Below are 24934 nucleotides of genomic sequence, written 5' to 3' on the forward strand. Positions count from 1 at the left end.
ACTGAGCTCCCAAAGGTGCTTGGGTAGCTTTCTGTAGAATGATGTGTGAGGCCAAGAAGCTAATCAATTTCTCTGATGAAGCGGCATGGTTGGTGACAAGTTCTAATTGATGTGCTGCACAATGGATTCAAATTAGCCATGGAATCTCAGCAGTCAGCTTTGCAAAGGAGCCATCTCTCTGGTCAAAAGTTGGTTTTTCTGTTCTTCTCCATGAACATCGAGTTGATGCAGTCCATGATCCTATCTGTTTTTGCACTCTTAATTTCTTGGACCCCAAAACGCCTCATCTGTGGAATACCATTGTCTCAGTAACAGCTATACACTAACTCTTTCTCCTTACTACTCCTATCAGTACTGCCATCCAACAGAATGCTTAGATAGCATGCAGACTGCACCCAAGTGTTGTAGCCCTGAAGAATATCCTTAGCCAGGGAGTGAAAGTATGTGTTTGTGTTGTGTTTCCAAGATCCATGCCATGTCTTTTCTCAAGACATACAAGTATAAGTAAATGGGGAGCTGGTGCTTTTCCAGATGGTAGCTAAGTCAAACAGCTTGGCCATCTTCCCATACGTTTCTGCAGTCATTTCCACAACCCCTAAACTATCGACTCCTTTAGAGTGATTTGATTTTTTTCATGCATAAGCACCTTGTGACTTAGGCTTCAACTGTGTCGTAATGTCAAATATTCATTTACGTTGGTTGTGCCAGAGATTAACAAAGTGTCAGAGTTGACTGCTTGCTAGGAGCTCTTCCAAGTCAGTGCATGGGCACCATGGCAGGACATGCAGTGTATTTGCAGCCTCCCATCACTGGTTCACTACATCCCAATCCAGTCCAGCTTCCAGGCATTCCAGTGCTTTCACTGGAAACAGGCCTCTTCTTCTTGGTAGAGATGGTACATGTGCTCTGAAAAAAAAGACAGTTACCCAAGCTTAAAGGCACTTTTGAAGTTTCTGCAATGCCAGTGGATTGAACAGGTTTCAATCAATCAGAAAGCACTCTATATGAACAAGAGCATGCGGGTATTTAAAGTTAACATTAGTTTGCCCTTTGTTTACCTTATATTACTGTCAAGGCTGTGAAGCAGTGTTTAAATAAAATCACCTGTGTGATTTCAGCTTTTCGTGCAATTAGTACATGTAATACAGGATGAAGTCCATACTAACAACAGGTCATGTTCCGTGCTGGATTACGTATATCATAGGGACACTTCAGTAAAAAGAGAGCAGGTGTCACCACCAATGAGCTACGGTTGCCTGCTATCTGAAAAGTCTCTGTTCATCACCTAAACAGAATTCCCAATTTACAGCAAATTTAAAAAAATCAGGTTTATCTCAAATTCCAACTTCTTGATGCAATAAGACAGAAATCAGATACAAGAAGCAATTTTGGTAAGTTAGTTATCATTTCTCTTCGCATTGTCTCCCCACCCACCACTATCACCACAGGATCACAGGGAAGTTAAAATAGGATGGAACTTCTCTTTACTGGCTGCTGCCCTTTAAAGGATTCTTGGTACGGTGACTCCCTGGGCCTGCTCCTGGCCTCAAAACTGGGTTTCTGGTCACCTCCTCTGTTCTTTCTTATTCAGGAGATGTTGAAGTTCCACAGTCGAACTTGTCATCCAGGATAACTGCTCAAGCTTCTCCTATCACATGTTGCCTTCTTCTTGCCTTTGCTGCTCCTCCAATCATAACTTCTGCCTTTCTGGAGCAGCAAGAGCAGGAAGGAGAGAACCTGTGATTGGAGGAGCTGGAGCAGTGAGCACTGGAGAGCCAGATCTGTGATTGGAGGAACAGCTACTCAGATTCTGTCTCACACGCTTGCTTGCTGCTCGTCCAATCAAACTCTGCATTGTTTTCCCGCTCCCAACGAGATGCCTGCACTGCAATTGTTCAGCACTGGACCATGAAGGACACACAATGTAAAGTAATATTGTATGGAGGCAACCTTGCTTGAATTTTTTGCCCATCTTTGTTTACTCACTGGCTAATTGTGAATTTGAAGATGAATTCATCCAACACCCCCCTATATTTTGAACATTGAGCTAACCTATGAGGAGCAGAGATCATAAAACAAATTTGTTATTCATTACGAACAACAGAGATCCATTAGTGTTTTAACAATGTCTCAGCTGGCAGCACTCGTCTCTTAAGTCCGAAAGTCCTATTCCAGAGATTGGAGCCCTTAATCCAGGCTAACATTTCAGTGCAAGACTGAGGCAGCGCTGCACCATTAGCAGGGCTGTCTTTCAGATGAGACATTAAAAAGCCAAGGCCTTGTCTGCTCTCAGGTGGTTGTAGATCCACGGCACAATTTTAAATAAGGGCTGGGGAATTCTACCCGGTATCCTGCTCAATACAAATCTCAAACAATTATTTGGTCATTATCACACTGCTGTTTTTAGGAGACTGCTCGCACAAATCAGCCGCATCACAGCAGTTCAAATGTACCATAGAATATGTTGATCTTTGAAGGTCGATGGGTGGGTCGGTGCGTGTGTGCGGTATGGTACAGAATGCGCGTGGTGTGCGATGTGCACAAATTACACACCAGTCAAATTATACACCACAATCTATGGTACTATGTTGGCAGTTAAGTGTTTTGGGATGTTTTGAGGTTGTAGAGGTGCTATATAAATTTAAGTCTTTTTATTAAAAAAGTGCTCAATTTTTGTCAGTGAGAGAACAAGTTCTTTTAAATCATTAGGAAGTTTAACGATCAGTGGTAATTAACAATTACTACTGCAAATAGTCAAAACTGAAAAACAAGTTTACTTAAAATGAGATAAATTAATGGCTTCAGATATGAAAACTGACCAGTTTATCAGATGTACAGTATTGCATCACAGAAGAAAATCAGTTACAGATTATATTTCATATTCTGCTGAGCTAGTCGAGGGTACTTTTGAAAAATTTTTGATATCTTGCTCCGACAAATCCTTTACAACTGATCTCTTTCCTCCCCCAAGATTTGTCAAGGGCATAAAAAGAGTATGCGCAACTGGAACAATTTTAGAACTTGACCACTGCTGAAAGAGGCACATGCTACCAAAGCTTTTCGTCTTGCACTCATCAGGGCAGATACAAGAGTACCAAATTTCAAAGGGAGCAACAATATATTCTTCACAAGAAAAGGGTGCTGATTAGTGGGCAAGTTCTAGAACTACTGAACTGTTATTTTTGTTGTTATAAAAGCATAGAATTTCGAGTACAATGCTGATCGAGTGATAACTTGAATTATAATTCTGGTTTCCAAGAATGTGCTAAAAACAATAGCACTGTAGATTAAATCCTTTTGTTTAGGAGAATCAGAAATCCTCAGGCCCGTCATCTAATTATCTTTAGCAATGATGCCCAGAATAAGACCTTTAAGTTATGAATTGTGACCTACTAAACCTTGTCATCACCTTATATTCCTAAAAATAATTTTGGATCTAAGATTTTCAAGATTGTGTGTGGTTCAGTGACCCTGCACCTTTGTTGTGTTTTGTGTTGTAGGTTATTAGGAACACAAAGAGAGGAGCCTCAGTTATAGAAGTAACAGCCTTTATGCCATATCTTGTACAATATATATTGTGATCCTAGGTCCTGACTTCAGATAGTTGGATGTTATCAGTCCTTCAGTTGATATGAAACAATTGCACACATTCCACCTAGACTCAAAAATAAAATGCTACACACTGACTTACAGGTCATATTTTAAAAGCTACTAAACTTCTCCCAATTTCACCTCATTACCCTGTGAAAAGGGGATCCCAATTCTGGAATATTTCCTCCCAAGAAGAGTTACTGAATTAAACCGAGACACAAGACAGATATGAGCCCAAACTTTTGCTTTGAACCCTTCATGGAAGGTCAGCAGGCTTGTGATGAACGTTTAAAATTTCTCCAAGCCAATTCCCCCAGTGAGGCTGGTGAGAAGAGTGAAATTAAAAAATAAATAAAGGTAAGTGATAGAACATCTTGCTTAGAAAACCGCAAGTAGCTTAACTGGATTTTTCTGCGGTTTCCATTTTACAGAGATCATGGGTTATTTCTGAAATTAATTCAATTGCTACATTAGAATAGAAGCCAACATTCACTGAAAGTCAATTAAAAATGATTGAACATAAGGCACATTTAAACTACAACATTTATATATTTAGTGATGTAGTTCTAGAAATTCTAGATTCCTTTGTTAGGGAAGCAACAAGATTACATGTTGACACCTACTATTTTCTCTAACATGAGAAATTAAACCATGACCACAAATTACCTCAAGTGCATAAATCTGTAATCTTACTTCTGGAAAACAGGCAAGGGGTTGCCATTAGCTCCCACACATCAAGCTGCATTCATGTCATTTAGTTAGCTTCATATTGTACAGGAGTGGAAAAATATTGCAGCATTTCCCATAAAAAAAAATCTAGAAATGTGGCACTGAAAGTGAGTGTATATTCAGACCCAGATGATTCACATTTTTTTAAATATCTTTTTTTTTTACATAGAGCAAGTACTGACGAAGGTTACATTCTGAATCTTTAAACACTTTCCAGTGCAAATGCCAGGTGTTTCCTATTGGGTTCTAATCTCCACTGCTCCCAAAACATTTTTGTTTTACTGCATTGAATTGTGGCAAACCCCTTTTGAGAGCCAGGAGGAAGGCTGCTGTAAAAATAAACTGCTGGAATGTTAACCTCTCCATCATTGTGCTGTACTTCCATGTGGGCACAATAATGATTTCCACAATTTGAAAGTGACAAACTCTGGCAATTAAAATATTTCAAAAGGCACTGTGCCCCACCTTTGCAAACTGAATCTGCTCATTAGAATTGCAGAAGCCAGAAATCCAGTACAGCAGCACCATTTTCAAAAGACAAACTTAGAACATTCCTCAACAGTTATGGTAAAGTAGTTCCTGGTGAACGAGGCAGTAATTGGGCACCTTGCGACACAGGATCAATAGTTTTATAATTGTTTGGGTGTGCTGCGGTAGAGGTGGTGAGTAGGGAAATGAAAATGCATAAATAAGTGTTTTAATTACACAAAATCATCCTGCTGCATTGCTGCTTACAGGTAGTTTGGAGCCTCGAGTTGATCTTAAAGTTTACTTGGACCCTCTGGTTTGCCCCACCGCTCTAATATAGAAAATTCAGGTGAAAAAATATCCTGCAACTAAGGATCAGTAAGTTATTCTTGAATTTTGCAATTAAAATGTAATGTGAGTTTTTAAATTGTCATAAAGTATGAGGAAAGTTAGGCAAAACTGGATGCTCCCACCTGCCACCAAAGATCTTGAATTTGGAAAAAAAAAAAATCAGTATTTGTATTCAGCACCTCTAAAATTCAAGGGAAAGTCTCAATTGAAAACCCAGTTAAGCTAATGACAATGCAGAATAATTTAGGAATTAGACACTTTTATTCACAATGACTTTAAATACACCATCACTAAAGCATAAAATGGAATGCAAGTTAGGTTTTTGAGCCAAGGAACTTGTATTAATTTGAAGAATCCCTAAAAAGGGGTGCCAAACAGTAAACGGGGGAGGAGATGGCATAGTGGTATTGTCGCTGGACTAGTAATCCAGAGACCCAGGGTAATGCTCCAGGGACCTGGGTCTGAATCTCCATCATGGCAGATGGTGGAATTTGAATTCAATTTAAATAAAAATCTGAAACTGAAAGTCTAATGATGACCATGAAACCATTGTTGATTGTTGTAAAAACCCCATCTGGTTCACTAGTGTCCTTTAGGGAAGGAAATCTGCCTGGTCCGGCCTACATATGACTCCAGGCCCACAGCAATGTGGTTGATTCTTAACTGCCCTTTGTACAAGGGCAACTAGGGATGAGCCTAGCCAGCGACACCCACATCCCATGAATAAATAATTTAAAAATACATTTTATTAACAGTACATCATTTGCTCAATGTTTCATTCCCTTCTCCTTCCCGCACTTATTTACATCATTAAGATTTTATTCTTGCTTGCTATGAGTTTGTAGTTATGTTAAACTGATACATAGTCAGCAAAGATTAGTAAAGTAGTTCATGCTTCAATACCACTGAAATGGGAAAACCAGCTGGTGGCAGGAAATGCATGAACAGGATTCATGACAGCGTTTCCAATGTTCCAGCACCTCTGGGTGCACAGTCCCAATTTTGGCAGACCAAACTACAAACCCACACATACCCCCAGATCCCAGGACCTCTTCATCAGTGTTCCCAAATATCTGGACCCTTAATGTTTCCAGGTCTTCCACTCCTCTTCCCCCTCACAATCCCAGCTTTGCATCAGACCCCTCAACCTCATAGGTGCTTATGTTTGAATCATGTAGAAAGGGAGTCCACAGGAGCAACATGAAAGCATAATTCAATGTTTACTTCATATGGTTAAGAAACATTCCTTGCTATTTGCTTCAGTAACTCAAATTATGGATCTCGACTCCATGGAGTATGCCCTTCCAATATAAACAATTCCAATGTCAGGGCTCAGCAATATCACACTCTTCAGGCCAAGGGTCACATCACAGTGGCAGCAACAATTTTAAAGCTGAGGACCAAAAAAGGTTATGTGGATGTCAAAACGAACTGCATCATATCTCCAATGCACCATCACCACCCTCCCCACCCCCACCGCTACCAGATCTGAATTGCTTTTCATGCTCTGAGATTCTAAGAGCCTTTGATCTATCCATTCTAGATAAACTGTTGTGATTATGGTTCAGTAAGCCAGAGGCCAGGTGTTCATGTCTGGCAATGGCAAATTGTAAAACTGAATTAAATAAATATGGTATTTGGCAGTTGACCATTATCTTAATCTCCTGCAGGAAAAGAAACCCACCAATCCTAGTACACGGTCAAACCTACCCACAGCTCCTGTCCTCAAACAATGTAGTTAATTATTGACATTTTCTAACGTTAGCTCTAAGCCATATTGCTGCAAATCAATCGCTGAAACAAACTGGCCCATCACTAGGGCAACTGACAATGAGCCATAAATCTGGCCTTGCTAGTGTTCTCCATATCCCGATCAAGAAAAAAAAAATCCAGTACTCCTACATCCAGCACCACACTCCTCACAGACCTCCAATCATCTCCCTAAGTTTGGGAAACTTCCCCAGTACTCCAAAATTCCATGCATCGCCTCTTACTCCTAGTCCTGGTGCTTTCAGGACACAAGGCCACCCTGCTAGCACTGCCACACTCCAGAAAGGCCTTTTCCACTATTTTCCAATCTTAAAAATCACCCGCCCAGATTATTTCAGATCCTGAAGCCCCTCCACCTTCTCATGTTCCCAAAACGAGAGTCCCTCTCCATATATTTTTTTAAACTTGCCTCCATGCCCAGTTGCTTAGCTTTTTCTTTGTCATCAGTACAATTTTCTGTTTCCTATGTGTTATCAGAAGAGGCAGTGGTGTAGTGGTATTGACACTGGACTATAAGTAATGCTCTGGTAACCTGGGCTCTAATCCCACCCCGGCAGATGGCAAAATTTGAATTTAATAAAAATATGGATGACCATGAAACCAGTCAATTGCCATAAAAACCAGTCTGATTTTTTTGCCCTTCAGGGAAGGAAATCTGCCGCCCTCACCTGGTCTGGTCTACATGTGACTCCAGACCCCAACATTGTGGTTGACTCATAACTGCCCTCTGTAATAGCGTAGCAGGCCACTCAGTTGTATCAAATCGCTAATAAGTTTAAAAAGAATCAAACCGGACAGACCACCAGGCATCGACCTAGGCACCGGAAACGGCAATGGTAAACTCACCCTTGTCAGCCCTGCAAAGACCTCATTACTTTCATGTGGTGCCAAAATTGAGAGAGCCTAACCATCATACAGTTGGGAGGGAGTTGCCCTGAGGGTCCTCAACTCCAGTCCCCATGAAGTCTCATGGCATCAGGTCGAACATGGGCAAGCAAATCTGGTGATTACCATGTACTCTGCCACACACAGACACACACACACACAGACACACACACACACAGACACACACACACACACAGACACACACACACACACAGACACACACAGACACACACAGACACACACAGACACACACAGACACACACAGACACACACAGACACACAGACACACACAGACACACAGACACACACACACACACAGACACACACCTCAGATGATGAATCAGTAGTCCTCCATGTTGAACACTACCAAGTGTGCAGAATGTACTCTGGGCAGGGGACTTCAATGTCCAACAGCAGCAGGGGTGGCTCAGTAGCACCACTACAGACCAAGCTGACTGAGTCCTAAAGGACATAGCTGCTACTGAGTCTGCGGCAGGTGGTGAGGGAACAAACAAGATGGAAAAACATACTAGATCTCATCCTCAGCCACCTGCCTGCCACAGATGCATCCATCCATGACAGTATCGGTAGGAGACGAAGTCCTATCCTTACAGAGGGCACCCTCCATTGCGTTGCATGGCATAGATTTCAAACAGGCATAGCAACTTGTGATTGGACAATCATGAGGCGCTGTGGGCCATCAGCAGCAGCAGGATTGTGTTCAACCACAATCTGTAACCTCATGGACTGGTATATCCCCCACTCCACCATGAGCACCAAGCCAGTAGATCAACTCTGGTTCAATGAAGAGTGCAGGAAGGCCAGGAACAGCACCAGGCATACCTAAAAATGAGATGTCAACCTGGTGAAGCTACAACACAGGACTACTTGCATGACAAACAGCATAAGCAGCAAGTGAAAACAGAGCTAAGCGATTCCACATCCAAGGGATTATATCTGAGCCCTACCACATGATGGTGGACAATTAAATATTTCACCGGAGAAGGAAGCTCCACAAATATCCCCATCCTCAATAATGGGGGAGCCCAGTATATCAGTGCAAAAAATAAGGTTGCTACAATCTTCAACCAGTGGGTGATTCATCTTGGTCTCCTCTGGAGGTCCCCAGCATCACAGCTGCTAGTCTCCAGCCAGTTCAATTCACTCCACTTGATAAAGAAGTGGTTGAAAGCACTAGATACTGCAAAGGCTATGGGCCCTGACAACATTCCAGCAATAGTACTGAAGGCTTATGCTTCAGAACTTGCTACAACACCGGCATCTCCACGTGCCCAGTTATGTCCTGTACACAAAAAGCACAGCAAATCCAACCCAGCCAAATACCGCCCCATCAGTCTACTCTAGATCATCAGTAAAGTGATGGAGAAGGTCATTAACAGTGCTATCAAGCGCCACTTGCTTAGCAATAACCTGCTCACTGATGCCCAGTTTGGGTTCCACCAGGGCCACTCAGCTCTTGATCTCATTACAGCCTTGGTTCAAACATGGACAAAAGAGCGGAACTCCAGAAGTGAGAAGAGAGTGACTGCCCTTGACATCAAGTCAGTATTTGATTGAGTGTGGCATCAAGGAGCCCTAGCAAAACTGACGTCAATGGAAATCAGGTGGAAAACTCTCCACTGGTTGGAGTCATACCTAACACAAAAGAAAATGGTTGTGATTGTTGGAGGTCAATCATCTCAGTTCCAGGATATCACTGCAGGAGCTCTTCGTGGTAGTGTCTAGGCCCAACCATCTTCAGCTGCTTCATCAATGACCTTCCTTGCATCATAAGGCCAGAGTGGGGATGTTCACTGTTGATTGCACAATGTTCAGCATGATTCGTGACTCCTCAGATACTGAAGCAGTCCATGTCCAAATGCAGCAGGACCTGGACAACATTCAGGCTTCGGCTAAGTAGCAATAATATTTGCACCACACATATGCCAGGCGATGGCCATCTGCAACAAGAGAGAATCTAAGCATCATCCTTTGACATTCAATGGCATTACCATTGCTGAATCTGAACCCCCACTATCAACATCCTGGGGGTTACCAATGACCAGAAACTGAACTGGGTTAGCCATATAAATACTGTGGCTACAAGAGCAGGTCAGTGGCTAAGAATCCTGCAGTGAGTAACTCACCTCCTGACTCCCCAAAGCCTCTCCACCATCTACAAGGCACAAGTCAGGAGTGTGATGGAATGCTCTCTACTTGTCTGGATGAAAGCAGCTCCAACAACAGTCAAGAAGCTTGACACCATCCAAGACAAGATAGCCCACTTGATTGGCACCCCAAGCACAAACACTCACTTCCTCCACCACCAACACAGTGGGCAGCAGTGTGTACCATCTACAAGGTGCATGGCAGGAACTCACCAAGCCTCTTTAGACAGTACCTTCCAAACACACGACTGCTACCACCTAGGACAAGGGCAGCAGGTAGAAGGGAACACCACCACCTGGTAGTTCCCCTCCAAACCACTCACCACCCTGACTTGGGAATATATTGGCATTCCTTCACTGACTTTGGATTAAAATCCTGGAACACCCTCCTTAACAGCACTGTGGGTGTACCTACATAACAAGGACTGTAGCAGTTCAAGAAGGCAACTTACCACCATCTTCTCAAGGGCAATTAAGGGTGGGCAATAAATGCTGGCCTAGCCAATGATGCCCACATCCCATGAATGAATGAAGAAAAAGCCTTTATTCCTATTTATGCTTCCACTAAATCTGGCATAGCATTCCACCACCCAATCTGCAACTTATCCCCTCTACCTGTCATACAGCCAACTTCCTACTTCTGTGACAGGATCCCAAAATAACACTTACCCCTCTAGAAGCAGCACATCTTCCACGAAAAGATTATAACCACACTTACAGTAATCCTCTACCCCTCAAACATATGCTTTAACAACCCCTCCCTGGACACAGGGAGAATTCCAATGCTCTTTTCTAAATAGTGGCATAGAATCTTTTATGTTCACCTGAGGGCAGAGATGGGATCTTGGCTTAACATCTCATCTGAAAGGCAGCATATCTGACAATACATTGAAGTGTTAGCCAAGATATAAGACTTCAATACAAGCAAATTCTTTGGCCTAAAAGGTCTCTGTTCTATTGCATAGGTTTTACTGGCATTCCTGACGTCAGCATAACCGGCACAAAGGATCACAGAATTTGAAGTGCAGATTGAGTTTAGTGCAACTTGAATTTTTGCAATCTTTTGCTTATTTTAAAAACGTTGTCCTAGAAGTAATTGCTGTCCCCAGGGTGAATCACCAGGTGGAGTTCCTGCTATCTGCACTCAGTTGTAGGGATTCAAGGAGACTCCAAAATTAATCTGGATCTTTTGACCATAAGGACACCAAGATGAAGAATCATACAGACTCGAAACGTTACCTGTATTCCTCTCTGTAGATGCTGTCAGACCTGCTGAGTTTTTCCAGGTGTTTTTGTTTTACGTTTGTATTTTGTTGATTAAACCAAAGACTGGGGGTGAAATCGTGCTAGGAGACACCAAGCAATATGATTATATTACTAATAAAATTGGTCCTATGAAAGGGGTTTTATTGTTAGGAGAGGTGTAGTTCAAAGAGCCTGGTGATACAAAGAACAATACAGCACAGGAACAGGCCCTTCGACCCTCCAAGCCTGCGCCGATCACATTGCCTGTCAAACTAAAACATTTTGCACTTCCAGAGTCCGTATCTCTCTATTCCCATCCTATTCATGTATCTGTCAAGCTGCCTCTTAAACACCACTATCATATCTGTTTCCACCACCTCCTATAGCTGCTACCCTCTGTGTAAAAAACTTGCCCTGCACATCTCCTCTAAAGTTTTCTCCTCTCACAATGAGAATTTACATTCAAAGGGAAGGCTTGGTACATACAAAAAAGGGTCTTGTGTGAGAGTCAGAGGCATGCTGCCTGTAAGTCTACAACTGTGCGAAGGAACAAATTGAAAGGAAGCTCATCTTGAATTCGTAAGATAAACACACCAGGCAAAGCACATTTTAAGTCTATGGGCTATTGTTGCCTTGGTGAAGATATTTACCTGGGAGTGGTTAATTTGGGGATTTGTTTAATAGTTATGGTAGTAATTTATAGACATGTGTTCTGTATTTAAATTTGTTAAATTAATAATTGTTTAATTTATATAAAAAACCTCTTGAGGCTTGGTGGGTTTTATTCCTGAATTCTGAGCTGCATCTCAAACATACCAATTGAAAATGCAGTTTGTTTAAAGTTCCCATCTGGGATTTTAAATAACTCAGCCTTCACCAACTGCTGTGAGATACCATTATTCAAAAGTTTAACATAATATCAATAAATCTGTAGTCTTTATCTCTGATCTACTAAATCTAATACATTTCTGGGTCCTTCTTTCTCAGTTTATTTACTTTACTGGTGGAGTATTTTAGTTTGTATTAATTAAAGCAGAAAATGCTGCATTAAACTAGCAAAATGGCATTGACCTGAAACATTAAATCTGTTGCTCTCTCTCCACAGCTGTTGCCTGACCCACTGAATGTTTCCAACATTCTGCTTTTATTTCAGATTTCCTGTATCTGCAGTATCTTGCTTTTGCACTGGCTTACCCTAAACTGGTTTCTATTTCACAGCAACATAATAATCATCATAGCTCCAGTACTGAATGAGGAGCACAGAGGTGAGCGATTCGCTACCATTCACTACACACTTGGTCAAATCTAGATTAAAATATATTCAAAAGGGTCCACTTGACCCCCTTGGTAACTTTCTGGAAAAAAAACCCTTCATATTTAATGTTGAATGAGCATGTTCTGGCTGTGAAAATGAACAAGAAGTGAAGCCCAGTGCTCCTAAGCATATAATTCCAGTTTAGAGCTGTTTGAAAGAAAGAGTGCTATCATTTAGGTTAGGTTCCAGATACTCCTCCTCATTCCTAGTAAAAGAGACCATTTGCACAGGCACGCCCACAATTGCTGCAAACTGAATGCAGGATGCCATTGTGTGAACAATAAACCCCTTATGTTGCTGATAAACTCATTATAAACAGAGATAAAAACAAAAAAACTGCGGATGCTGGAAATCCAAAACAAAAACAAAAACAGAATTACCTGGAAAAACTCAGCAGGTCTGGCAGCATCGGCGGAGAAGAAAAGAGCAGGTCTGGCAGCATCAGCGGAGAAGAAAAGAGTTGACGTTTCGAGTCCTCATGACCCTTCGACAGAACTTGAGTTCGAGTCCAAGAAAGAGTTGAAATATAAGCTGGTTTAAGGTGTGTGTGTGGGGGGCAGAGAGAGAGAGAGAGAGAGAGAGAGAGAGAGAGAGAGGTGGAGTGGGGGTGTGGTTGTAGGGACAAACAAGCAGTGATAGAAGCAGATCATCAAAAGATGTCAACAACAATAGTACAAAAGAACACATAGGTGTTAAAGTTAAAGTTGGTGATATTATCTAAACGAATGTGCTAATTAAGAATGGATTCCATTCTTAATTAGCACATTCGTTTAGATAATATCACCAACTTTAACACCTATGTGTTCTTTTGTACTATTGTTGTTGACATCTTTTGATGATCTGCTTCTATCACTGCTTGTTTGTCCCTACAACCACACCCCCACTCCACCTCTCTCTCGCTCTCTCTCTCTCCGCTCCCCACACACACACCTTAAACCAGCTTATATTTCAACTCTTTCTTGGACTCGAACTCAATTTCTGTCGAAGGGTCATGAGGACTCGAAACGTCAACTCTTTTCTTCTCCGCCAATGCTGCCAGACCTGCTGAGTTTCATTGTAAACAGTACCAGCTGCCTTGCATTCGCCTAGGATCTCTAGTTGAAAGACCTTGCATTAACCTGTAAACTACCAACTTTATTAAGCAATGTTAGCTGAAATAACAGCGTCCACATATTTCACTAGATCACAAAAACTTTCAGCACCTGAGCCAAAGCAATAAAGAAACTCAGAAGTCTTGAGGATCTTCATGATGACACTTGGATTAGCATCTGTATGGCAAAATGTATACACACAAAAATCAGGAAAACTTTGCAATACCCTGTAATTGGTTTGGTGAGGTAGAAATTCACCCAAGCCCTCAGTTACATTACACAATGTTCTGTGTTAAACCTAGCCTGACAGAAGTGTAAATATAACTTCGTGTTCAGCAGCATCAGAACCATCTCTCCAATATTGGTTTCCTACCATAATCTTTTTCAGGGCAAAGTCATGTGTGATGGCCTTGCTGGCAAGATGGATCAATGATACAATCATATTAATTTGGTTCCATCCTAATTACCAGTGAGCAATGTTAATTGTTTATGTTGCCAATGAATTCTCATTGATGCCATGGAATATTAACACAAGATAATATTTAGGTATTTAATCAGTTTATTCTCATTCAGCAGTTAATTGTCATTTATAAAAATGTCATTAAAAATGTTACGATTGGAATCAGGACAGTTCTGAGCTCTGTCTCAGAATATAACCAGGCTGCAGCCTAATCTATAGCTACTGATTTTAGACCAATATAAGTCCAGCTTTACCGTGTTGTAATGTTTCTGATGTCTGATACATGTGTAACAGCAAAATATAATTTTACTTGCCACTGAAACATTGAAGGTGTTTAAAGTAAGTGTTTAATGATAGAAAGTGTAACAAAGGATCCTCACTCAATCCCTACAAAATATAGATGAGAAAAAATAAATCATTGTACATTTACAGTTCAATCTTCCCTTCGCCCCTCCTTTTGTCATTGAGGCTAACCTGTCGCTGCTCTGCACAAACTGAGTGAATTATGTCCCCAATCAGCATATTTGGATTTAAAAAGCAACACAGAATGCTGGTAAATAATTCACTGGACAATAAGTGAGATGCCCACCAGGTTCTTCTTTTACCTCAGGAGATAAGAAATAACCTGTTGGCAGATCAACATGTACCGCTCAGATTAATTAGAAATGAAATAGTCATACAAGAATGATGTAACACTTAAAATAGCCCTTTCCCAGCAAGTTTCATTAAAAAATAATCCTTGGGATGTGGGCATCGCTGGCAAAGTTGTATATGCTGCTCATCCCTGGCTGCCCTGAATAGGTAGCAAGCCTTCTAAAAACTAAGTCGTATGCTAGGCCATTTCAGCACACACTGAGTCAACACTGTACTGCTGGGCCTGAACAGATAGGGGTGGCATGTTCCTCACTCTCCCCCACAAGGTATTAATGCACCAGTTGGGTTATGACAATCTGGCAGCTTTGACTATCAGTTTCCTGGTGCCAGCATTTGAATCTATTGAATTCCGTTTTCCAGCCTTTGGGATATGAATCCAATGGTATATTCATTACTGTCTGGTCAGAAAACTCATGTTCAAGACAAGATGTTGCATGTCTTTTGACGTGTCACAGAGCAAACAGCTAATACTACCGTTCTTGTTTTTAAAGTAAAGAAAGATGGTAAGTGAGACAGGAATAGCCACAAAGTGTCTTCTTTGACTTATCTCCTGCCACCTCATCAAATGGATTTCACATTAGATCTTGACAATTTTGGTCAGGATGCATATATATCCTCCAATGCATCATGCCAGCCAGCTTTGGTTCTAACCACCAAGTCACCCAATACTGATAGAATACAAGAGAAAAAGCAACCTATTTTAAATTCAAAAGATTCATTTCAAGCACAATTTGCTCCTTAAAAATATATACTTCTAAATTGTCTCCATTTGATTTATGGAAAGAATTGTCTGTTTGTTTGTGCTTACATGCAATCAGCTTCCCTCAAAAGGTGAGAGGTTTCAGTTTCATATTCCCCCGGAGCTAATAATGTGTGCACAATGCTGAAAAAAAGAGGAACATTCGCAAAAGAACCTGCTAAAAGCAAAATACTGCAATTGCTGGAAAACTGAAATAAAAACAGAAAATGCTGGAAAAACTCAGCAGGTCTGATAGTATCTGTGGAGAGAGAACAAAGTTAACATTCAGACGGTATAACTCTTCTTTAGAGCTCTGAAGAGTCATATAGACTTGAAACTTTAACTCATTTTCTGGTCTGGCCTACATGTGACTCTTAAAATGCCCTCTGAAATGGCATAGCAAGGCACTCAGTTGTAACAAACTGCCACAGACAAAAAAAGGAATGAAACTGAATGGTATTGACCTAGGCACCGGAAACGGCAATGGCAACAGCAACCCTGTTGGCCCTTACTAACATCTGGGGGGCTTGTGCCAAAAATTGGGAGAGCTGTGTCTCAGGCTAGTCAAGCAAAATAGTCATCCTCACGGAAATGTCCCAGACTCTACCATTACCATCCCTGGGGTACGTCCTGTCCCACCGGCAGGACAGGCCCAGCAGGGATGGCGGCACAGTGGTATACATGTGGGAGGGGGTTGCCCTATGTCCTCAACATTGACTCCGGACCCCATGAAGTCTCATGGTATCAGGTCAAACATGGCCAAGGAAACCTCCTGCTGGTTACCATGTACTGTCCGCCCTCAGCTGATGAATCAGTGCTCCTCCATGTTGAACATAACTTGGAGGAAGCACTGAGGGTGGCAAGGGCGCAGAATGTACTCTGGGTGGGGGAACTTCAATGTCCATCACTGAGTGTGGCTTGGTAGCACCACTACTGTTGAGCCGGTCAAGTCCTAAGCGACATAGCTGTTAGACTGGGTCTGCAGCAGGTGGTGAGGGAACCAACCGGAGGGAAAACATACTCCTCACCAACCTGCTGATGCATCTGTCCTTGACAGTTTTGGTAGGCGTGGCCACCGCACAGTCAGTCAGTCATTGTGGAGACAAAGTCTCCACCTTCACATTGAGGATACCCTCAAACGTGTTGTGTGGCACTACCACTGTGCTAAACAGGATAGATTTCAAACAGATTTAGCAACTCAAGACATGAGGCACTGCGGGCCATCAGCAGCAGAATTGTACTCGAACACAATCTGTAACCTGATGGCCCACCATATCCCCCACTCTACCATTACCAGCAGGGGATCAACCTGGGTACAATGATGAGTGCAGGAGGGCATGCCAGGAGCAGCACCAGGCGTACCTAAAAATGAGGTGTCAACCTGGTGAAGCTATAAACAGGATGACTTGCGTGCCAAACAGCATAAACAGCAAGTGATAGACAGAGCTAAGCGATCCCACAACCAATGGATCAGATCTAAGCTCTGCAGTCCTGCCACATCCAGTCATGAATGGTGGTGGACAATTAAACAACTCACTGGAGGTGGCGGCTCCAAAAATATCCCCATCCTCAATGATGGGGGAGTCAAGCACATCAGTGCAAAAGATAAGGCTGAAGCATTCGCAACTATCTTCAGCCAGAAGTGCAGAGTGGATGATCCATTTCGGCCTCCTCGAGAAGTCCCCAACATCACAGATGCCAGGCTTCAGCCAATTCGATCCACTGCACGTGGTATCAAGAAACAGCTGCTGGCACTGGATACTGCAAAGGCTATGAGCCCTGACAACATTCCGGCAATAGTACTGAAGACTTGTGCTCCAGAACATGCCACGCCCCTAGCCAAGTTGTTCCAGTACAGCGACAACACTGGCATCTACCCGGCTATATGGAAAATTGCCCAGGTATGTCCTGCACACAAAAAGCAGGACAAATCCAACTCAGTCTTCTCTCCATCATCAGAAAAGTAATGGAAGGGGTCATCAACAGTGCTATCCAGCAGGACTTGCTTAGCAATAACCTGCTCACTGATGCCTAGTTTGGGTTCCGCCAGGGTCACTCAGCTCCTGATCTCATTACAGCCTTGGTTCAAACATGGACAAAAGAGCTGATCTCCCAAGGTGAGATGAGAGTGACTGCTCTTGACATCAAGGCAGCATTTGACCGAGTGTGGCATCAAGGAGCTCTAGCAAAACTGGAGTCAATGGGAATTGGGGGAAATCCCCCGCTGGTTGGAGTCACACCAAGCACAAAGGAAGATGGTTGTGGTTGTTGGAGTCATCTTATCTCCAGGATATCACTGCAGAGTTTCTCAGGGTAGTGTCCTTGGCCCAACAATCTTCAGCTGCTTCATCAATGACCTTCCTTCCCATCATAAACGTCAGAAATGGGGATGTTCGCTGATGATTGCACAATGTTCAGTGCCATTCGCAGCTGCTCAGATACTGAAGCAGTCCATGTCCAAATGCAGCAAGACTTGGACAATATCCAGGCTTGGGCTGACAAGTGACAAGTAACATTCATGCCACACAAGTGTCAGGCAATGACCATCTCCAACAAGGGAAAATCCAGCCATCGCCCCATGATGTTCAATGGCATTTCCATCACTGAATGCCCCACTATCAAATTCCTGAGGGTTACAATTGACCAGAAACTGAACTGAACTAGCTATATAAATATTGTGGTTCTAAGAGCAGGTCAGAGGTTAGGAATCATGCAACGAGTAACTCGCCTCCTGAATGCCCAAAGCCTGTCCACCATCTACAAGGTACAAGTCAGGAGTGTGATGGAATAATCCCTACTTGCCTGGGTAAGTGCAGCTCCTACAACACTGAAGCTGCAGCTGTCCAGAACAAGGCAGTTGGCTTGACTGGTGCCATATCCACAAACATTCACTCCCTCTACCACTAATGCACAATAGTAGCAGTGTGTACCATCTACATGATGCACTGCAGGAATTCACCAAGGCTCCTTAGACAGCACCTTCCAAATCCACGACTACTACCACCTAGAAGGACAAGGGCAGCAGACAGATGGGACACCACCACCCTCCAAGTCACTCACCATCTTTACTTGGAAACATATTGCAGTTCCTTCACTGGGTCAAAATTCTGGGATTCCCTTCCTAACAGCACCGTGGCTGTACTTACAGCACATGGACTGAAGCGGTTCAAGAAAGCAGCTTACCACCACCTTCTCAAGGGCAAGTAGGGATGGGCAATAAATGTTGGCCCAGCCAGTGAAGCCCACACCCCGTGAATGAATATAAAAAAGCTTCTGCAACACAAATATATGTGCAAAAAAAAAACACATCTCATGGTCAGCTATTTTAAGGTTGAGAATATGCAAAAGTGGTCAAAGCTAATTAACATTGTTACACTTAGTTATGAAGTTTTGACCTCAGAAAAACAATGAGTTCTATCCAGCATAAAAATAACTACAATTTGGAAAGGAAATCTTTACTGTATACTAGTACCCTAGAATTGGGATCATCTAGAAAGAAATGTTTAATATATTTACCTGGGACTCCAGGGTGTATTTCATGAACAGCACCTTGAAATAATGGATAAAAAACTGCACTAATATGCAAAAATATCAACTCCAGTGAAATCCATGGTGGTTATTTTTAACTACCTTGAACATCTTAGATTGGCACTATCATGGAAGTATAGCAAACTTGTTCAAATTGGAGACCCCAATAAAAAGGTTTAATTTAACAGAATATCATCCAATGAAACACTACCATTTGCATCGTGCATTTATAAAGAAACAAGTGTTGTGCCAAAGACTGCAGCCTATTTAAAGTAAATCTCCTAACCAAAAAAAATGGAGATGTAGAATGGAGATGCTTTGGAGAGTCAGTATCAGATATTTGACCCTCACTCTTACTTTGGTTTGAAAAGATCTTTCTCAAACATACAAATGCTTACACACACAAATAACAACTTGCATTTATGTAGCATCCTTAACATAGGAAAATGTCCTAAGGCACCTCACAAGTATGTCACAAATGTTGTGATTATAAATTTTTTTTAAAAAGCTGATCTTTCTTTCAAATGGACAGTTTGCAGCCATAAAAATGGCTACCAAGTCACCTGACCTTTTACGACTGCAATGTTTGTCAAGCTTCTTTAAGGCTCCAAGTTGATTGCAAGTAGATATATCCAGAAATGCGAAGGCATTTGAAATTCAAAGCACATTTCCACAATGGTAAACAGAAACTAATTTACAATGGCTTCCCTGGAGATGTGAATATCACTTCCCTATCTCACCAAACCTGGAAGAATGGGAGCCATTCACGTCACCGGCTGAGACATTTAAAGGTTAATTACCTCTGCCGTAAGACCACGGGTGGACTACACCCCCAGACCTGGACTAACCCAATAGGTAAGATGGAAGCATAATTCTACTGCTTGGGATAACAGTCATTTTGTGTTTTTGAACTGTATAAAGGAGGCTGTAAGAAGCCATTCCGTGTGGCAGAGAGACACAAAATACCAGCACATTGCAATCAGCTGAACCAGCCGTGAGAGCTGGGGCAAAAACAGAATTACCTGGAAAAACTCAGCAGGTCTGGCAGCATCGGCGGAGAAGAAAAGAGTTGACGTTGAGTCCTCATGACCCTTCGAACTTGAGTTTCAGATCGGTCTGAGATATTGTTGCAGGCCAATTGGTGGAATTCCTTTTTTAAATTGAAAAGGTTGAAACTTGAGGTTCGGTTTAGCAGCATGATGGCTTTTGAAGTCGAATAGTCTGTTTCTTTGTAGGTGGACTAGATAGATATAGCAGATGCTCGGAAGAATATAGGATCCTTTTCTTACTGGAAACTGCAGGTACCAACACTTGAAGGTTGCCTGGTTTCTTAGCAGACCAGGGATGATTTATTTTTTGGATACCTTACTCCAACTCCAAATGGCAGGGAACCAGTGTGAGAGCTGGGGGTTCCCTGCCATTTGGAGTTGGAGTAAGGTATCCAAAAAATAAATCATCCCTGGTCTGCTAAGAAACCAGGCAACCTTCAAGTGTTGGTACCTGCAGTTTCCAGTAAGAAAAGGATCCTATATTCTTCCGAGCATCTGCTATATCTATCTAGTCCACCTACAAAGAATCTGACTATTCGACTTCAAAAGCCATCTTGCTGCTAAACCGAACCTCAAGTTTCAACCTTTTCAATTTAAAAAAGGAATTCAAGCAATTGGCCTGCAACAATATCTCAGACTGATCTGAAATCTCATCTTTAAGTAATCCTTTTATTTTATTGCATTTTAATCTTTATCTGTATTTTACTTAAGTAACTTCCAGCAATATATTTGTAATAAGCTAACCTTTATCTTGTTTAAGAATAAAGCTTGATGCTGGATTATTTTAAATTGAACCACTCAAATTGAAAGGGAAGCGACATACACTTACAAATTCTTAGCTCATGGACCACTTTGAGAAAGCGTCCTTTATGCGGTTGTGACAAATGCAATCAGACAAGATTGCCAGTGAGCCAGAGAAGGTGATATTAATAGGAAGGACTAAAAGCTTGATAATAAGTTATAAGGAGCTCCTCAAAGTGGAGGAGAGTAATATCAGAGCCTATTTGGTGAAGGCACAGTTGCCAATGGTGAAGCAAGCAGAATGGGGAACGTACAAGAGACCAGAGCTGGAAAAATAGAGATCATAGAGTTGTAGGAATAGAGGAAGTCAGAGGAATGTAGGAAGTCAGAGAAATGTGAATATAAGAGCATGAGAAATAGGAGTAGACTATACAGCCAGTCAAGCCTCCTCTGCCACACCTGCCGCAAATCTGCTTTCCCGTCTACTCCCCATATCCCTCGATTCCAAGACACCGAGAATCTGCCTATCTCCCAGACTTAAATGTACTGAATGATGGAGCATCAATAAACCTCCAAAGTAGAAAATTCCAATGATGCACACCACCCCCCACCACCACCACCCACCACCCCCCCCACCCCCCCACCCAACCACCACCACCACCGCGTGAAGAAATTTCTCTTATTAGTCCACATGATCGACCCCTTACCTGTGAGCTCGTGTTCTTGATTCCCCGGCAAGGGGAAAACAACCTGTCTCTACACTGTCAAGCCCCATCAGAATCTTGTCTGATTCAATGTCTGATGGGGCTGATAATCTTATAATGAAGCTATCAGTGGATAAGAAACTAGCATGGTCAGCAAACACATGGATGATGGGGCGGGTAGCACTTGGGTAACCATAAGACATAGGAGCAAAAGTAGGCCATTCGGCCCATTGCGTCTGCTCCACCAACGAGATCATGGCTGATCTGATAATCCTCAATTCCACTTTCCTGCCTTTTCTCCATAACCCTTGATTCCGTTACTGATTAAAAACATGACTATCTCAACCTTGAATATATTTAATGACGTAGCCTCTACAGCCCTCTGTGGTAAAGAATTCCACAGATTCGCTACCCTCAGGAGAAGAAATTCCTCCTCATCTGTCTTAAATGGGCCACCCCTTACTCTGAGATTATGCCTTCTGATGCTAGACTCTCCCACAAGGGGAAACAACCTCTCAGCATCTACCCTGTCAAGCCCCCTAAGAATCTTATATGTTTTAATAAGGTCACCTTTCATTCTTCTAAACTCCAATGAGTAAAGGCTCAACCTACTCAACCTCTCCTCATAAGAAAATCTCTCCATGTCTAGAATCACCGGGGGGGGGGGGGGGGGGGGGGGGGTGCGCAGTGAGGATAAGCTCAAGTTTCTGGTAGGTGGAAGGAGAGGGGTCGACCCAGAAGCAACAAAAGCATAGATGAAGGGTTCAGCAGATGAGCTGAAGCAGGGGCAATGATGGGTAATATTACAGAGGCATTCTGAGAGATGGAGAGAATAATAGGATCAGAAGCTCATCTCAAGAGTCAAAGGGATGACAAAGTTGGAAGCAATCCAGTGAAGCCTGAGACAGCCATCAGGAAGTGGGGAAAGGAATTGGTAACAAGGGAATGGAATTTGTGGCACAGTCCAAACCCAATAGCTTCAGTCTTCCAAATGTTCATTAGAGGAAATTGTGACTCACCCACAACTGGCCAACACAAAGGCAGTGGCAGAGTGAAGCTTCATGTTGTCAGCATACATGTGGAATTTACACCATGTCTTTGAACATTTCCAAGGGCTAGAAAATAACAATCACTTAACGACGTGCAAGTTACTAGCCAAACTACAGGAGTCATTACTTTACAAAAATGCCATACTAAACACGATAGACTGTACACTTCAGTACCAGAATCAACCACACCAATCTAACTTGAAATATGAACAGAAAAAGTTGGCAATTATAACAATATAATTCATTTTAATAATTGTTTACTTAATGAAGTCAGAGGTTTCTAAGCCCAATGAGAACTTTGCTGAACTTGCCTCTTTTTCAGCCAATCAAGACCCTCCATCTATTAACAGGTATTTCCACACCTCTGCTGTAACTGGAGAAAACATGCTTCTTATTATTGCAACAGCCATGTTTGTCTACAACACTCCTCCACCAAGTAGATACCAATATATGCCAAACAGCCTATTTTCCATTTTACAGAGTCACCAAGTAAAACTGCTTCAGGAACTTGGTAAAGTTTGAACAGTAAAATAGCCAGAACTCAAAGTTAAAATTCCACATCGTACGGCAGGTCTAAAACTATTTTTTAAAAAAATCAGATTGGTTTTAAAATAAAACTTTCCAAATTTTAAGCCTCAGAAGCTTTAAATTCGACGGGGGCGGGGTGGGAGCAGTGGTGAGGGGAAGCAGTGGTTGGTCACGCAAGCCGACAGCCTTTTGTATACGGTTACATTTGGATTACTGAAACTAAATCCAAGGCAGACAGAACTATTTTGTTTTGAGCAGTCGGGGTTGAATATTTTCAACGAGAGAGAGAAAAAAAACAAACTTACCCAGAACAAGAAATTAAAGCCAAACAGTAGGTATTTAACACACTTCATGCCGCCGTGCACCATCTTGATGCTGAGGAATGGGTGAATTTGCAGACGTGAGGGAGGTTTACTTTTACTTTGCCTCTTCAACTGGGGATAATCTCTAAGTGTTTTTTTTGCGCTCCACTCTGGAGGAGTCAGCAGACAGAGGAGTGCGCGCAAGCGCAGAATGCGACCTCGCCCTTGGCCGGATTCTTCTCAGGTGTAGAAATGAAGGGACAGGAGCTCCACTTTCTCACAGTCTTGTGTGCAGGGTGGGGTGAGGAGCCGGACTCCTGCTGGATAGCCGCACACCAGGTACTGCACAGTAGTAGCACGCCTCTCACTGCAGCCTGTGTCTATGCTACCCCACCACCTACTGCTCAGATAAGAATCAGGGCGCGGCGCCTGACGTCTGTCGCAGCAGCTCAGAGATTAGTTTCCATGGAGATGTTTTGGTTCCGTTCTTAGATCTGAAGTGCATCATACGTCTCGGGCTGGGTATGGGGCAACTGGAAAGAATTGCGAAGAAGGGCTGGGCACACATATACTTGTACCACTTCTTGTGAAATACACTCAGTTGTCAAGGATAACACTTAGTCATGGAAAATACATCCTCTGCTTTGTCCCACTTTGATCGTTCTTCCCAAATGTATTATTTAAAAGAAACCAGCAGTGTAGAAATTAGAAATAAAAACAGAAAAATGTGAAGCTGAGTTATATGGACTCGAAACGTTAACTCTCTCTCTGAATTACCTGGAAAAACTCAGCAGGTCTGGCAGCAGCGGCGGAGAAGAAAAGAGTTGACGTTTCGAGTCCTCATGACCCTTCAACAGTTCTGTTTTTGTTTTGGATTTCCAGCATCCGCAGTTTTTTGTTTTTAACTCTCTCTCCCCACTGAAGCGGCCAGCCTTGCGGAGTCCTTCCAGCATTTTCTGTTTTTATTTCAGATTTCCAGCATCTGCAGTATTCTATTTTTCTTTTAGTGTAGAAATTAGCTCCCCTTTCCAACTAGTACTCTAGGCATAATTCAAGCCAAGCAACTTCACATTATCGCAAGTGTTTCAATGCTGAGTCTCTTGGTGAGATAGCATTAATCACAGAGCTTCTGAAGGATCAGGCCAACTCAGACAGCAGCTTCCTGATTTCCACACTTAATTGCACTTGTGCCATCGCCAGAAGTTGCTGTCGCATCTGCACTTTTGTTAAAGTGAGCACTGATAGTCGTGCCATTGTTTTTACTGCAAATTCTGGGCCATTGGCATTTTCGGTCTTCACTATTTACACTGGACATTGACCATGCCTGTATGAAAATGGCCTCCAGTGTTACTGGGAAGCAAGAGTTAAAGGTGGAAAAGTCTAAAAAAAACTTGTGAAATCCTCATTTTTTTTGCTGCTCACAATGTCTTTATTTGTGGTCTAAGGCCTGAGATGTCCCTGTCAACTTCCAGTCCAGTTTGCTTTGCGTACATGTTAGGTAGAAGACCAAGGGTTGGTCTGTTACCTATTGTGTGAACATGAAAATAAGAAATTCTGATAAAATATT

At 42.4% G+C, this 24934-nt stretch overlaps 1 protein-coding gene across 1 annotated transcript in view; it reads right to left on the reverse strand.

Moving 5' to 3' along the window:
* The window catches only part of LOC121285956 (CD9 antigen-like), a 43615-nt gene extending 19791 nt beyond the window's left edge, over positions 1-23824 (reverse strand). The window contains exon 1 of the mRNA XM_041202938.1: positions 23371-23824. Within this exon, the coding sequence (XP_041058872.1) occupies positions 23371-23433 (63 nt within the window). The 5' untranslated portion in view covers positions 23434-23824. The remainder of the gene's footprint in view (positions 1-23370) is intronic.
* Positions 23825-24934: the final 1110 nt, after the last annotated feature.

This window comes from Carcharodon carcharias, chromosome 13 (assembly GCF_017639515.1).
Source record: "Carcharodon carcharias isolate sCarCar2 chromosome 13, sCarCar2.pri, whole genome shotgun sequence".
Classification (NCBI taxonomy): domain Eukaryota; kingdom Metazoa; phylum Chordata; class Chondrichthyes; order Lamniformes; family Lamnidae; genus Carcharodon; species Carcharodon carcharias.